General features: G+C 39.0%; 1 protein-coding gene across 4 annotated transcripts in view; it reads right to left on the reverse strand.

The window, feature by feature from the left end:
* The window catches only part of SLC13A1 (solute carrier family 13 member 1), a 40,233-nt gene extending 25,724 nt beyond the window's left edge, over window positions 1-14,509 (reverse strand). The window contains exons 1-5 of one of the 4 annotated variants that reach the window (XM_072147013.1): window positions 14,433-14,509; window positions 13,836-13,952; window positions 7,151-7,278; window positions 1,174-1,302; window positions 341-477 (exon numbers count right to left, since the gene is read on the reverse strand). In XM_072147013.1, coding sequence (XP_072003114.1) covers window positions 341-477; window positions 1,174-1,302; window positions 7,151-7,252 — 368 coding nt within the window. In that variant the 5' untranslated portion in view covers window positions 7,253-7,278; window positions 13,836-13,952; window positions 14,433-14,509. Of the gene's footprint in view, window positions 1-340; window positions 478-1,173; window positions 1,303-2,696; window positions 2,752-7,150; window positions 7,279-13,835; window positions 13,953-14,432 lie in introns of those variants that run through there. The other 3 variants (XM_072147012.1, XM_072147014.1, XM_072147015.1) reach the window with 3 other exon arrangements.
* Window positions 14,510-17,714: the final 3,205 nt, after the last annotated feature.

Below are 17,714 nucleotides of genomic sequence, written 5' to 3' on the forward strand. Positions count from 1 at the left end.
TCTGCCATTACTTGATATTAGATTACAATATATATATATATATATATATATATATATATACATATACAGTACATATATATATATAAATAATCACACAATGGGGCAGATTTATCAAGCTGTCTGAAAGTCAGAATATTTCTAGTTGCCCATGGCAACCAATCGCAGCTCCCCTTTAAAATATTTATGAGCACTGATAAAATGAAAGCTGAGCTGTGATTGGTTGCCATGGGCAACTAGAAATATTCTGACTTTCAGACACTTGATAAATCTGCCCCAATATCATACCAAATAAACTGCATGGATTTGTTTTCTTCATGTATTTTCTATATGTGAAACATACCATGCAGGATTTGTTCCCACCAGCATCACCATCCTTAAGGCAATTCTCTTGTGTAAATTCCATTTTTCTATTGAGGTTGCCAAACAAATCACCCCCGTCAGCAAGAGATGAAAATCTTTAAAGTATGTTGATGCAATCTGAATACAAAATGCATACTAAATTAATACATATAGACTTGACATGTATCGTATGACAATGCTTTCTAAAGGCTTTTAAAATAATTTCAGTCCATGTATAGTTGTACATTAATAACTCATCTAGTCACTTCCTCACATGAATCCACAATATACAGCTGTGTGTACCATGTCTCACCCCAGTTGTTACAGCGTCAGCACTACTGCTAAAAGGAAGGGATTCCCACCCACTGCACTGTGCTTGGCACATGGTCCCGATCCCATGGACCGGATATGCTCAAGCGCAGGTAGACTAACTATGCACTTGCTTATCTTCTGGTATGAAACCATCAAGGTGGGCCCTCAGGGAAGCCATCATTTATCGCCAGTATATCAATACCTGCTTGTAGAGACCCTTGAAGTAATGCCATATTGGTTGTCACCTTTGAAATTGTATCGCAGTTACTGAGATACTAATTCAGAAATGTCAACCAAATTGTTTCTAAATAATCCTCAAGTAGGGCTAAGCTCCAACACTGGTTATTCAGATACATACAAGAGCAATAGCAGAGTTTAAATTTTGAAAGGGAGATGTAAATATTCTGTATGGCTCTGAAATATAATCTCTTCTTAAGGGTACCTAAGTCCAATAGACTGTTGGTACATCAGTGTAAAAGCAACACAAGGGCCATATAAAAACACACAGACTTCTGCACTTACTGCTTTAGATGGTAGTATTCCAAACAATGGAAACATTAAAGCAGGAATAAAGGCCGTCACTGAAAGAGGTAAAGCTTCTGATAGCCAGAACACAGCTACTACAAAGAGCACGTATGCACATTCTGCTTCCTGTAACAAGAAAAGCACAAAACACATGGTAAAATATTGGAACTTGCATGTGGAGCTCAAACATTTACCGTCAGAGTAACTATTTCTAAATTATTTTACTAGTACTCTTTTATGTAGCACAGCTTAACACCTTTGTTTTTAGAAGTTTCTTTCCTACATTTTTTAATAAAAATAAATATACCCATTATTAGTTTCCCCATTAGTTTATAGAAATATCACTTCAGGTTTTAACAAAGTGAGAACACCTTGTTATAAGGGAACTTGTCACCAGGTTTGAGAACGCCTAAATCAGATACATGTTCCTGGGTTTGCGGGCCCCAAATATGGTGATGCCAGTCCTATTGGTTATTTTATGCACATGTATTTAGAAGTTTTAGGCTGGGTTCACATCACTTAGTGTATACAAATAGTGGCCTGAGTGACATATGCGCTCAGTGGAGGCAACGGACTGCTTTCGGCAGCGGATGCAGTGTATTGCATCCCTCCCTTATGCCCTCGGCAGGAGGGAATACCCGGTGACGTCACTGTCCATATTAGGAGAGTGATATCACTGGAGAAACACCCTGATGTACACTCCTCCCCTCGCATTCATGGTCAATGGCCCCTTATCAGTGTATCTCGCGCTATAGGCATACAGTGGGATATGTCTGTACCATATGCTGTAAGGACACAATGGAATTCTTGTGATGTGTCCTTTCAACTTACGGCAAAAAACAAAGTGCTGAGAAAGTGTCATGACTTCTCTGTGGCAGCTGTCGGTCATCTGAAATTGAGGCTGAGCAGAGATACTTCAGAATGCATTAGTGATATACAGTACACTCACCGGCCACTTTATTAGGTACATCATGCTAGTATAATCACCTTTCTTCCCCATACTGATGCTCGGTTTGAACTGCAGGAGATTGTCTTGACCATGTCTACATGCCTAAATGCACTGAGTTGCCGCCATGTGATTGGCTGATTAGAAATTAAGTGTTAACGAGCAGTTGGACAGGTGTACCTAATAAAGTGGCCGGTGAGTGTATAATACTAATATAAATCTACAGCAGCCATAAGTTGAATAAAAACAAGCTATGTGGCTTAGTGAAATATCCAAATTTTATCCTTATTTTATGCAAAATAGCTGCCATTATTGGAAAATTATTACTATGCAGGAGTGCGCTATGTGGATAAAGCTTTTCAATAAAAGTTTAATCTTGGCTGATCTGTTAGATATCCATATAAAGACAGGATGTAACATCCCTCTCATTTTCAAAAGAAGGAAATTTCCTCTGAGGAACCTAATAAAGATAGACCTCAGTACTCAGCTCCCTATTTGCATTAAATAACTTGTTTATCTGGAGATTAAGAGATTAACATTTTCATTAGGTACATAATCTTGCTTAGCCATTCACAATGTTAGAAAAAGCAACAGTGAAATGTTCATTTTAAGTAGCTTCCTGAGAGATGCTGAGAAGGAGTGCGACACTGATGGAAGTAGCAAGTTGGTCATAGCACCGCATTGTGTCTAGTCACCTGGCAACGATAAGGCTCTAATAAAGCCAGCATTTGTACACCGAGCACAGAAATATGAGAATGGTTTCCTGTCTACGTCTGTTTGCATGAAAGATTTAAAAGTGATAAGCGGTAGGAAAGTTTTAAGCACTCGCTGGACAGAATATATTAAGGAATGATTTTCAGTGGTTTTGGACGGAAAATTACAGAAAAACAGCGTTAGAAAAACACTGTCCACTGTCAAATGTCAATAAAATGAGATCATATTTTAAAACTGATAGAGCATACATAATAGTATGTTATATAGTATATATATATATTTTATATCGTATACTATTTCACATTGTATAATATCTCACAATCCGTAGGGGCAAACTGTTAGAGAGTCTCTTTGGGAAGAGTCTGTGGACCCTCTGGACCACCCCGGGAGATAATGGTACCAGACAACACCCTGGACCGGAGTCTTAGCGGCATCTGGTCTTCGTCAGAGCCCGCCGCAAAGTGGGATGGTCTTGCTGCAGCGGGGTGCCACCAGGTCGTTCCGCGGGTGCGACTAGGCCTGCGGTGGCAGCCAAGATAGTATGGCAGGAAAGGAAACATTCCGAGCCTGCGAAGACAGCAGGAACACGGAGGAACCCTGTTAACACAGGAACACGGAGGAACACTGGTAACGCTGGCACGGACTGAAGACACCACTGGACAGGAACCAAGGAAGGCACAGCAGGACACAGGAGCTGGCACATGGTACAGGAACGGAGGAACAGGACCACGGGAACACAGCAGACACGGAAAACACACGAACAAGAATACTGGAATCACAGGAACACCGAAGAAAACAGGAGGGCTTTAACTTCACTGGAAAAATGTCTGAATATCAGGCGGGGAATGCTGGGAGCCGCCTGATAATATAGCAGAGCCAGATTAACCAGCGCAAATCAGGAGGACGCTGGCCCTTTAAATCCGGAAAAGCTAGTGCGCGCCCCCTAAGGAACGGGAATGCGCGGCCTAGTCAGGATCCAGGAGCCAGGAGAGATGAGTCCGTGCCTGGGAACTGGACTGCAGGAGCGGGGACCGTGCCAGATAGAGGGGCACAGGTGTGCCTGCAATCCGCGACATGGATTGCGGGTGCATCCGTGACATAATAATTTTTAGATTTGTATTGTCTCTGAAATATCTAAATATATATTTTTTTCTGTCATTTCTAACAAAAGTGCACTTTGTAGGAACTTAACCATAGAGGCAGCTGTAGGCACGAAATCTTGTCATTTAAAGGGAACATGTCATTAGGAGTCCTTTTTTCTGCATTCCCCATTTCCCATTAGAAAATAGTGTATACATTGACAAAGTATTTTATAATAAAACAGTCTCTTTCCAATAAAAAGAAAAGTTAGATGAAAGTTTACCTTTCTCCCTGCAGAGCAGTGTCCCGTGGGAGTGACCAGTGAGAAGTGGTTACCCCACCCTTGGAAAACTGCTCTGTCCATGGTCTATTTCAAATTAAAAAAAAAAAACACCAAAATCCCTTCTATTTGAAATAGACACTTGATGAAGCAGTTTCCTGAGGGTGGCAGGTTGTCTTTAAAGCGGGTCTTAAAATTCTTTTCAGTTGAATTAAAAAAAAAAGCAACTGGATGTACATACAGGAGCCATTGATGATCAATTTCATGGCAATTAAGAGAGCATTAAATGAAAATCATTTATGGAGTGTATTTAGACAATAAATTATATTGTTGCATCAATGCAGAAAAAATATGAAATAAGATTAGAGGAGGTTTATTTTTTCTATGATCAATTAGATGTTTTATTTTTTGTAAAGAATCTTGTTCTATCAATTGATGGTTGCAAGTACATTCTACTATGCAACTGTGTCCTGGGGAAAATTTATAAAAGCTGATTATATGTAAATAAGTTCAATAAGTTTACAAAGGCAAGTTCAATTGTCAGTTCAATGTTGCAGGATTGGGACTAAGTACTACAGAGGACAATATTTGCCATATTTGGTAAGATCTTCCAACCTTGTCAATCATCCATTGAATAGTATCTTAGTTGGGCAACAGAGTATATTCAATAGGGAAACAAATAAGGGTATATACTGAAGGCACTACTGAACACATGAGCTTGGAGTTATTTTGCATTGAATATACTCTGGAAAAACAGTAGAACGGCACTCACCAGGGCTTCTCCTTTAGTCCAATTTATTGAAACATACTCGCAAAAACACGGTGAAGGGTAACATCTTCAATAGGGAGGGAAGACGCCAAAAACTCACACAAGGGTAAGATGCATGACAGCTGTTTCGCGCGTGGTGCGAGTCTTTGGGCAAGTCAGATGAAGCGCACCACGCACGAAACAGCTGTCATGCATTTTACCCTTGTGTGAGTTTTTGGCGTCTTCCCTCCCTATTGAAGATGTTACCCTTCACCGTGTTTTTGCGAGTATGTTTCAATAAATTGGACTAAAGGAGAAGCCCTGGTGAGTGCCGTTCTACTGTTTTTCCAGAGTATATTCAATGAATTTATTCAGATACGATGCAAGACTGAAAGATTTCGTTTTACCCTATCATCCTTAACTATGGTAAAAGGAATCTGTCACCAGAAATCTTCTTAATTAAGCACATCATCTTGTTGTCAAGCATCTTAGCAATATCCAGATCAGGTTTCTTTCATAGTCCAACAGGGTGGCACATCCAAAAATTCAACATTTAAGTACTTTGTAAATTGGTTGTATAAAATCACAGAGTTGAAGGGATTAGCAATGAAGTAAAGCTCTCCCTCCAGAGAACACCTTCTCTGTTGTGATTGACATCATGCACCAGAGAGCCAGTTAGTGATGTCCCTGGATGTAGGACTGTGAATTACAGTGAAGGGGGCTTTCTGAAGCACGGAGAGCTTGGCTTCAGTGGTGAACTCTCCACACATTTACATTGCACTTCAAAGCTGAGTCAATTAGGTCAATTTCTGCTGAAAGGTTCCCTTCAATAGTCTGATTTAGATATTTTCCTTTGCCAGTAGCTTGGCAAACAAAAATTATCTGTCCATTGCCCATGTGTGTGTATTTTTTTACTGTTTTAACTATTAACAGTTTTTTATGATGTTTTTGATATTTGTGTGTATTCCTTAATTCCCCTCTGGTATTGATAAAGTTCTATCCTATTCATTGCTGTGTTCACAAATGTTGCCTTGGTTTCTAAATAAATGATAACATAGTTTACTATCTTTTCCACTGTTCCTTATGAACTCTACACATCTAACTGAGATGAACCTTTGACCACGGAAATTAAGAGACACATTTCCTTAGTTTAGAATTTAACTAAAGTACTATTTGCTTAAAATGTGCCACAATTGTTGGTAAATGGATAAGTAAGTCTTGTTTACACTTTATTTTCAGTCTACACTTGAAATGCAATATCTAACTGTTTTATGTCTAAATTTTAATCTATCATGACATCCATGGCCTACACTTCCCTACAACTTCAATTTTAATCTACTAGCAGTTCCTGATCCGTCTTTATTGTACAATACATATATGCATTGTGATAAGAATGTTTTATAAATATTTTTTCAGTCAAAGGAGTGAAACATAAATAGAGAAAAGGTATTATGGCAAACTGTGCACTTGTTGATTTTGAAGACACTCCTGATTGCAGCTTACAATACACTGGCCAAGACACTAGGAAAGATTTATTTATCTGTCTATGACAGAATTCTGTTTAGTTTCCACAAAAAAAAGGATTATAGACAGTTTTCTGGCTCTCCTACGACTAACTCAACAAAATGGGCATGGTCTTTGAAAAGGGGCGTGGCCTAGCTCCAAAAAGGTCCGTGCACCAAAAATATTGCTGACCCAACAGAATTTTGTCATAATTTTTTTGGCAAAAAGTAAGACAACTAATAAGAGGTGCAGAGTATGACTACTAGACCGTCATATACTGCACCAGATTTATCACCCATCACCAGACACTTATATGAATCTGGTCCAACTTTGCACTGTCTACCTTCAGAACACTTTTTATAAATCTGTACCACTATCTTGTGAAGATGGCCTGACATTACATTCAGATTAATTTAGCTTGTCCTGCAAACCAATTAACATAAATGTTACTGATTGTTATGAATTGTAATGGAAAATGAATTATTGGAAAACAGTAATGATTCTGTATTAAACCTCAAGACAGTGTAGAAACAATAACATGATTTTCAGATTTAAGTATAGAAAGATCTTATTTTGATAGGTTTCCTGTACAAATGTGAGATTACAGTAAAATTTGTCTTGTGACTACTGAGCAATGTACTGAGCCATACTACCTAAAGGAGAATATAAAGCAAACAGCAGGCATGAGAACATGCTTACTTACTTTTGTTCTTATGATGAGAGGTACAGGTAAAAGAAGTAGCGGCGTTAACACAATCAGTAAAAGCCTGCGATACATCCATATGTAACTGAGAAAAAGCCGCATTGTACTGGTATGCTGGTTCTGCTTACCTATATGAACACAAAAAAACTTAGATAACCCTTAAATAGACAAGCTCGATTAATGTTTCTCTACAGGATCACCTTTAACCAGTCAGAGGCATTTTTCAGACCTAGTGACCAATAAAGTTTTATTGTTTTACTGCAGGAATTTCAGTATTGATCAAATGAGGAAAAAATTAAAATAATGGTTACAGTCTTTCTCTGTTAAATATTCAAGTACAGAAGAAAAATATTACAGTGACATCATATTTCCATTGAAAATCAAATTAAAAAGCCAAAAAGAAATATATTAAAGGTGTATTCCCAGGAACATACTGTATAAGCCGACCCCAGCATAAGCCGAGACCCCTAATTTTACCACCAAAAACAGGGAAAATCTATTGACTTGCATATAAGCTGAGGGTGGGAAATGCATTGGTCACAGTCTCCCTGTAGTATATAGCCAGCCAGCCCCCTGTAGTATATAGCCAGCCCCCAGTAGCATATAGCCAGCCCCCAGTAGTATATAGCCAGCCCCTAGTAGTATATAGCCAGCCAGCCCCCTGTAGTATATAGCCAGCCCCCAGTAGCATATAGCCAGCCAGCCCCCAGTAGCATATAGCCAGCCCCCAGTAGTATATAGCCAGCCCCTAGTAGTATATAGCCATCCAGCCCCCAGTTGTATACAGCCCCAGTAGTATACAGCCAACCCCCAGTAGTATATGGCCAGACAGCCCCCATGTAGTATATAGCCTTCCAGCCCTATATAGTATACAGCCAGCCAGCTCACATGTAGTATACAGCCAGCCATCCCCCATGTAGTATACAGCCAGCCAGCCCCCTGTAGTATATAGCCAGCCCCCAGTAGCATATAGCCAGCCAGCCCCCAGTAATATATAGCCAGCCCCCAGTAGTATATAGCTAGCCCCTCGTAGTATATAGCCATGCAGCCCCCAAGTGTATACAGCCAGCCCCCAGTAGTATACAGCCAACCCCCAGTAGTATATGGCCAGACAGCCCCCATGTAGTATGTAGCCTTCCAGCCCTATATAGTATACAGCCAGCTCACATGTAGTATACAGCCAGCCATCCCCCATGTAGTATACAGCCAGCCCCCAGGTAGTATACAGCCAGCCAGCTCACATGTAGTATACAGCCAGCCATCTCCCATGTAGTATACAGCCAGCCTGCCCCAAGTAGTATACAGTAGTATACAGCCAGCCAGCCAAGCACATAAAAATAAATCTTACATACTCATCCTCTAGCGCCCTGATGCTCTGCCGGCCGGCACGGTCCGGCCAGCAGATCACAGGGAAGCATCTCTGCCTGGTAATAGAGTAGAGAGAAGACTGAAGAGGAGCCGCCAGGAGCCGCAACGAGGATCGGGAGCCGCGATGAGCAGTGGGGCAACGTAGGGTGAGTTTGCAAATTAATTTTTTTAACTTGACTTGTGTATAAGCCGGGGGGAGGCTTTTTCAGTACACTTTTTGTGCTGAAAAACTTGGCTTATACACAAGTATATACGGTAATATAGGTGAACTATCCATAGGATCAGAAATTAGTACTGGACTGTAGGGGTCTGCTTCTTGGAGGCCTTGCTTATCAGAAAATTTAAAGGGCTTTGGTCAAATGCTGCGGCTGTTGGCAGTTGGAGCATTAAGTAAATATTAATTTGACTTTTTGCTTTATCTTCGGTATCTTATTTTATATGTTATAGTTCATAATATACTATTGTTTGGATTTCTTATTCAAAAGATTGACCCTAAATATCATATTATCAAAAAACCATTAAAGTGTAGATACCATCAAACTCATATTGCCAGATATCTCAGCACAAATAAAATAGTGCAAAAAGATGGTAAGCCCTCTGCCTCGAGAAATCTTTGGAAAAGTCTTCTGTGGCTTAACATCTGTGCTCATTTAAGCTTCAGTGCAATCTCTTTCCATAAAGTATGACTGAGGATGTGCTGATGAGTGCGATTTTGTTTTTGGGTTACATACTGGCCTTTCTAGTGTGGACACTGCTTTATTCATTTACTGGCTGTCTTAATTGATTTCCGCCACACCTATCTGTCTCCTCTTGATTTTACTCTAGGGTTACAAGCAGTTAAGTTAGTCGAGGTGGACGCAATCTTCCTCCAATCACATTTCTCTCCTTTTGGTCATCCATGTCTGGACTTCAAGGATCTGATTCAATCACCTTGTAGACCTGGTCACTAACATCTAATAAAAGTCATACCTGCCATTTCCTCATGTACTTGCTGTGGTCTGTGTTCTGACCATCCAGTTTGCCTATTGATTCTGTACTGCATTGTCCTCTCGGTTTTAACCTATGATTGTGAACTACTCTTCTATGTTTCTAATGCACAGTCTTTGTCTCTGAGTTTTTACTTTACTGCAGAAAGGGAACATCAACCATTAATTACTTACTGTTTAGGGAAGGATGGGCAATTGGGTAGGTACGCTTGGAAGGGGCTCTAGCTTTAGGGTTCACTGTTCTTGTCTGTTCGCTGGTCCATCCAAACCTTTCCCATACTGCAGAACGCCTGTCTTTTGCTGTTCAGATTCAATAGCAGTTTTAGAAATACACTTCCAATACAAATCTGCAGTGTAAAACTTCTTGCATGCGACTATACAGTAATTAGTGCATGCTGAGAGGCAAGCCCTTAATGTTCACCTTTTCTTTTAAGCAATAGTGCTGGTGGTAGCAGTAGACTTTATACATTTTTATATTAAAGAAAAATTATTCTGCATCTTTTTTCCCTGTTTTCTTTCCTGTACATATGTATAGGTGTCAATGTCACAAAGGTATAAAGCTGTCTACATAACATAGTTACATATTTGCTGAGGCTGAAAAAAGAAAAATCCATCCATTCTTAGCATCTTTGCCTGTAATTATATACATCTGCCACATATATACATTTCTTCAGCTGCTTGTTATTAAAAAAATGTTTCTGTGTGAAGATAATTTCCCATAAATGTGGCCATGTTGTCCCTTAGAAACAAGTTAGCTGTCCCTTAATGTGACCACGATTACACTCTGGCAGCAGTGGCCATACATACACTATTGATGCCTGTATAACCATCTAGATTTAACATTCATCAGGGCGGCTGTAGGACATACAGTAACTCCCAGTTATTCCATATGCAGAAAGTATTTGTTTCTTCGTGCAATCACTCCAGCAGTGGTGGTCGTATCTAAGAACAACAATCTCGTTTCTAAGGGACCATATGACTAAATTTATGTTGGGATTTTCCAGATGCATTCAATTCCAGCTCCTATTCAAGTAAATGGGAACTGAACTGTAGAGAGAACCAAGCTCTGATCTGAGTGTTCATTCCAATGCTGAAGGCAACAGGAATAAGCTGATTGGTTTGAACCGCTGAGTATCGGACTTATCCTTCTTATGGCCTATTCTATGGTTAAGTCATCAATATCATAAACCTAGAAAAGTGCTTCAAGCTGAAGTTCTATCATGTTGATCAAAATGAAGGTCAATCTTCCAAATGGAATCATTTCTAGCTCCTAAAATGTCAATCCTTCATGTTAAATATTCAATTTCCAGTTTCATTGCTCTTACAATAAAGAACCACATTCTAGTGTGGAGTAAATTATTCTCTTCTCTAGACATTGATGTACAATCCTAGGTATGATTATTGATGCATGATATTCCACTCCAGTATTTAAAACAGCTTGAAGTCTTCTCCAGCCGATGTCACTCTCCAGTTTGCCGTAGTTCTAAAATTCACCCCCAACCTGCCATCCACTATCACAGGTAAATGCACTGTATGCTTTACTGTATACCACATTTAGATAATAAGCTTGTTCTTTTACTTTATGAATACCATAAAAGCCTGCATGCCTATTCAAATTGTCTGTCTGTTTGGATAAAATTTATGCCACAGGGCATATAGTTTATATTTTTCACTCTTCCACTTGTAAGAAAAAGACATCCTTATATATTTTTGTGCACTTGTCTTGTTATATCTTTTTCCTTTTTCTGATACTTAGAAAAAGTTGTATATTATATTTTTGATAAAACTGTTGCTTAAGGCTGCTTATTTTGTATAGGTTTATCTATAAGCTACCAGTCATAAAGGTGTTAACTATGGAGGAGGTATATACAAAACTAGAATGATCTTGTAAACAAAACTATTTTGTTCACATTTCAACTAAAATTCCTAAGCCTGTTTTTCTCAGTATTTTTCAATCATTTATTGGTCTTAATCATCAGTTACCAATTCTCTGTCCAATGCTTAAAACGGTCTGAATAAAAAAGAGAACCCTTCACCTGAAGAACTTAGAGATTGCAAAGTAAAGGCAATGGGAGTTGCTCATCTGATATTTAAGTGCAGTCAGGGTTACTGCTTATTTGGTTTCTTTAGGTTTTTTGCATAGTCTGTGCTATAAGTATTGTTTGAAGAAGAAGCCCGTACAGGTAGTAATAATGATGGACCGGCACTCACGGACGTAAATGAAGAGACGGCAGTCTCTTCTGACAAGTTAGAAACTTATTTATTAACCATGCCACGCGTTTCAGCTCCGGAGCTGAAACGCGTCGCATGGTTAATAAATAAGTTTCTAACTAGTCAGAAGAGACTGCCGTCTCTTCATTTACCTCCGTGAGCGCCGGTCCATCATTATTACTACCTGTACGGGCTTCTTCTTCATCACTCTCCGCGGTGTGGATTCCTGGGTCCATCTGAAGGAGGCTGTTCTCTGGACCGGCTGCCATCCTATATAAAGCGAACTCTCATCAAGAACCAGGTGAGAGTCAAATTGTGAAGTCTGGATCACTTTGTCTCACCTTTCCATCACAATATTACACTAGGTTGCGCCTTCTTTTGTGTTTGTTCCACTTCGGTGCTTCTGACACTCATTCACCTCGAGTGTTGGAGCCCATTCCAGGTTTTCTTCATTATAAGTATTGTTTGTAAAGACATTAGTATTAGTGTGTTATGTGAGCAAATCTGAAAGTTTTAGTATAAATCCTTAAACATTAATGTTGTATATAAAGCTGAGCAGATTTTGCACAGTTGCTCTCTGTGACTCAGGGAACGTCACAGACCAGGTTTTGAGACAAAATGTTCAACCTGCCCTTTGAAAAATACACATATTAACCTCTATATACAGGAGCCACAGGTCAATTATATGAACTCTGAGTTTTGATTGGTTACTATAGGCAATGAGTATAAAAAAAGCTTATGTGTGAGGTAAGATGGATAGGGACAAAACTGGTAAAACTGGTAAAACTGTTCAAGTTGCCCAGCTGTTCAGCTGTAATTTTATAAACAGCTGTGGGAAAATGAAACTTGAGCTCTGATTGGTTGCCATGGCCAAGTAGAGCAGTTCAGCTCTCAGACACTTCTGATAAATCTCCGGAAACTGACAGTAAGAGACAGTCTTTGAAATAGACGGTCAGAGACAGTCACTGAAAGAGATGGTCAGAGACAGTCACTCAAAGAGATAGTCAGAGACAGTCACTCAAAGAGACACTCAAAAAGACAGACAGAGAAAATCACTCAAAAAGACAGACAGAGATAGTCACTCAAAGAGACGGTCAGAGACAGTCACTTAAAGATACAGTCAGAGATAGTCACTCAAAGAGATGGTCAGAGACAGTCACTCAAAGAGACACTCAAAAAGACAGACAGAGATAATCACTCAAAGAGATGGTCAGTGACAGTCACTTAAAGATACGGTCAGAGAGACACTCAAAGAGAAAGTTACTGAAAGTTACTGAGAGAGCGAGTCAGAGACACGTAAAGAGATGGTCAGAGACAGTCACTCAAAGATATGGTCAAAGAAAGAGAATGTCAGAGATGGTCAGAGACATTCACTTCAAGAGACAGTTAGAAACCGTCACTGAAAGAGACGGTCAGAAACTGAAGGAGAAAGTCAGAGACAGAGAAGATCAGAGACAGAGACGGTCAGTGAGACACTCAGAGTGAAACAGAGAGAGACAGTCAGAGAGAAAGGTAGATACATTTAAAATATTTTTGTTAACCCATTCTATTTTGTTATAGTTAAGAGCAGTTATTCCTATCCCGAGCAGCACCGGGATCTACAGCTAGTGTAAGTATAACCTTTAAACACATTAATAGATTTTTGTCTGTAAACACATTTGTAAGTAGGTAAACACACCTTACCATTGCTTGTAAACTTTGTATTTTTTTTGTAAACCTATTAGTATTAACCTTTTCTGTAAACACACTAATATAAGTATTCCCTGCAAATTAGTAATATCTATTTAATATATGCAAATCTATTCAAAGTTTATATCGCCAATAAAAACATTTGCATGCTGTTCTCTGCACAGTGCAAGATCAGTTGTGTCTTCATTTCAGCTGCTGATTGCATATTATATTTACTATCATTTCATCAAACAATTTTTATGGTTAAGAAAACATTTCTTAATGGTAAACCCCTTTTACAACATATATATTACAACCTACACTACCAAACGCAAACCTAGAAAGTAATTATGTATTTCTAAATCTGCAATAAAGTTATGATATATGGAAAAAATGGGTAGTAATAACGATACCATAATTATGTATTGGAATAAGAAGAGTCTTGAACTTACTTAGATGATGAGGTATTAGTGGCAGCCTTGTAGAAGTGAAATGCTACTCATTTACTATAATCCTTATATTGTGAAGGAAATACAAGGAAACTGGCAGCCATACTATAGTTTCATTGCCTAGAGGTGTGTCCAAGAAAAGACAAATAACAAGACCTTGTTCTAAAATGTGGCAATGATGACAACTATTACAACATCAATACAATACAATGTACAGCTATATCACATACTTATGGGAAGAAATCACTATTCCAATAAATCTCATTGTGGTTTACTTACATGACTTACATCTTACATCACCTGATACATACCATGGATATAGTGGTGTATCAAAATCTGCAACTACTTATGCATGCATAGGTTTCAGGTTTACATTGCAGATTTTTTTGAAGCATAGATATAGATAAACATCAATGTTGTCAATGGAACATGCTTTATTTGACATAAAAAGTTCTAAATTCGTAGAATTTAATAAAAAAAAATGTATGAAAGATGACCTAGCTAATAGCTACTATATATGAGAGCATGCCAATACCACTTTGGCCTATATTTCTTCAGAAAAAGTTAGAGATACACATCCCCAAGAAAAATAGAACTTACCTGCAGCTATAAAATAGAACATACAGTGAATCCAGCAGGGCTCTTTTAAAACCCATATTTATTCCTGAGTGCCTCTGATGCATTGTTTTGAGATTTAAGCTTGAAATTCCCTGCCTGTAATCTTCCAACAATGAAAGCTTTCATGCTGACAAATATTCCAGGTACAGAAAGGGACACGTAAATGAAACATTTAGTACCGGTGTAATTTTCATTCTGGACCATTTTCGTGTAAAGTAAAAGGAAGACAATTTCTCTGTCAGCAACCAGAATTGTAATTGTTGGATACCTCCTGTCAACACCACATAGCTAAAACAAATATCAATTTTTTTTTATCTCATCATGAAATAAGTACCTTCTTCCCTGACACTTGTTTTTCAACATAGAGGAAAAACATATAAAAAGCTTTTATAAATTATACATAGTAAGAAATAACACTGTCATATTGGTCATTTATGAAATAATCACAACTTGTTGTACATTGTCCCTGCTAATTGAATTTATACAATACGCCAATACAATATTACTTAAACAGGGCCCATGCTAAGGTTGGCTTTGTAAAGTATTTTTCCATTCTGTTAAACAACAAAAAAAATTACAGATTACATTGCGGATGGTTCAGTCCTAATGTACTCGTGTATTCTAAAACATGAGGGGAACAGGCACTAACCAGTGCTTGCTGATGTACACATTGCCTGCATATACCAATTTTTACTATATGACAATTTATACAATAATCTATATAATTATATGCCTGCAGAGATGTTAATGTAAAGCAATGAAGTACCCAAGGTCACGAGAAAAGAGGGGAAATCCCATCAATTACTTAAACCATTATGCATGTAGGCATTAAATCATCCACTACCATAGAGCAATTGGAAAGCAAATATTTACCTCTCTACTACCATAGACTACATGAAATGCTATTGTTTACAAGTCAGCTTTCATGGACACAACTTGGGGAAAACTTACCCCCCCCCTCTACTAGCCCAAATTTGCATGGGGTCTACAATATCTCAAAAGTTACCCCAGAGCAACATGCTAGCAGGGCTCTTGAAATGCTCCAGTTCACAATAAAATTGGAATAAGATATCATAAAACAATAATGTTTTAAAAAGGTATACTGTCACACACACACATATATGGTTTAGCCAAGAGGAAAGGTAAGAAAGGAAAATTGCTAAATAATAGGATATTTTAAGACCTGCCCAATACCATCTTACTAATTTTCAAATTTATTTTGCCAGGTCAAGGGACAGGCTTGCAAGCATAAATAAATACCCAAGATTTGATTTACCCACCAGATTTACCCCATTAAACTATTAGCACCCTCAGTTAGGGTATGAAATGCACTTCTTATCTACAAAAATATACCAAAGAATGCTTGTAGGTACTATAGAACTGAAGATGGGGGAGTCAGAATGATGCTCCCCTCCAACCTCTATATCAACCTCTTCTTCTATAACAGCTCATTCTCACATGACTTTGGGGACAATTTTCTATTGGTAAATGGATGAAATTTCACATAAAAGAGGGAGTTCTAGAAATGATATTTTATAACCTACCTGAGAATGCTAGTAGTTTAATGTGGTAACAATGGGGGAGATTCATTATGTTTTCTCTGCCAATTTTCTAGGCAAGTTGGGGCAAATAGCTTGTAGGGAGCAGGGTGGGAGGGGGCAGGACAGGGCACTGGAGACTATAGCAAAAAACTGCCCCAGTTCCAATCTGGTCTGCAGGTTGGAGCTGGCAGGATTTGTGCCCATATTCACTAAGAGACCGGATCCAGTGGTGGATATGGGCACAGGACCAGCAGCGGGGGAGGATTTTAAAACTGGAGTCCTAAATGCAGATTTTAATGAATTCCCCCCAATGTCCCATTCCCTTTAGGATTAAATATGAAATATATTTGTATGGTATGAAAACATTTGCTGACATGTTTCTCTAATGGTTGATTTTTTAACTTGACACTAAAAGCTTCTAATAACTAAAATTAAATGTGTGCTATGTCTGATTTTCTGTTATGTAGTAATATTTTCTTTGACTAATCTGTACAGAAAATGTCAAATTGTATTTGCAAATGCTTCTTGACATCTGAAGAAAAGTATTTTACAGATAATCTAAAGCCTAATAGCCAGTAATAATCAAATTCCTCAAATCTTGGCAGTGCTCTATAATTCCAAGGCCACTTTGGGATATAAGTCCACCTGTGGTCAGTCTATAACTGTGCCCCAAATTTTGAGATAAAAAGTTTACCTAAAATACGGCATAACATTTTTCAATTGGGACAATAATGTGTTCATATTTATGATGTTATATTGTCATTCCAACTTCAAAAATTTACTTTTGAAATTAGAGCCCTAATTCAATATACTGAAACAATATTTACTTTATTGGAATCATTTTTTACTTGTTTTGTTCAATTATTTTAAAAAAATGTGTAGTCCCCCACATTATTTAAAAGCAGGCAGATACAATAAAGCAGCAGCCTGACATTATTGGTGGAAGAGCCCACAGATCTTGTAATTTTTCCGTCCCAATAATACCAACCTGCAGTCACCTATGGTGATGGCAAGGGGGTTATGGTTATCCTTTTTCACTGGCTACCACAAGCCTATGTTTAGTAATAGGCACTTTCTATTAGACGGCAACATTACTTAGGTGAAATTTTTAATAACAGAGGCAGGGGTGGAGAATGTATAGATAGGGGCTGCATAGGAGTGAAACTGGGGGAAGTATATATATTTAATGTGGAGTGATTGTGCTGTGTCACGGGTACACCCGTGATCCTCGGTACGGATCGCGGGTGCACCCATGCCCTCATCTGTGCCCCCGCTGTTACTGTCCCCGCTCCCCTGGGCCTGTACTTCTCCGGGTTCCAGGCTGTGGTCTTCGGCCAGGCCGCATACCTGTCTCGTCTGGGCCGCGTGCTCCCGCTGTTACGGTCAGCGTCCTCCTAACTGGTGCTGGCATTCCCAGCTATGCTACATAATCCGGCGGCTCCCAGCATCCCCTGCCGGATCTTCAAGTCATTCTACTGAAGTGAAAGCCTCCTGAGCTTTTTTCCAGACGCCTCGGTGTGTCCTGTGCGTTTCCAGATGCCACCTTGTTTCCATTGTTCCTGTGATATTCCCGTGTTCCTGTGGTATTCCCTTGTTCCTGAGGTATTCCCGTGTTCCTGTGGTATTTCCATGGTTCCTGTGGCGATCCTGTGTTCCTGTGGCGGTCCTGTGCTCCTGTGGCAATCCTGCCTTCCCGAGGTCCGGCCTTCCCGAGGTCCTGCCT

This window comes from Engystomops pustulosus, chromosome 4, assembly GCF_040894005.1.
Source record: "Engystomops pustulosus chromosome 4, aEngPut4.maternal, whole genome shotgun sequence".
Classification (NCBI taxonomy): domain Eukaryota; kingdom Metazoa; phylum Chordata; class Amphibia; order Anura; family Leptodactylidae; genus Engystomops; species Engystomops pustulosus.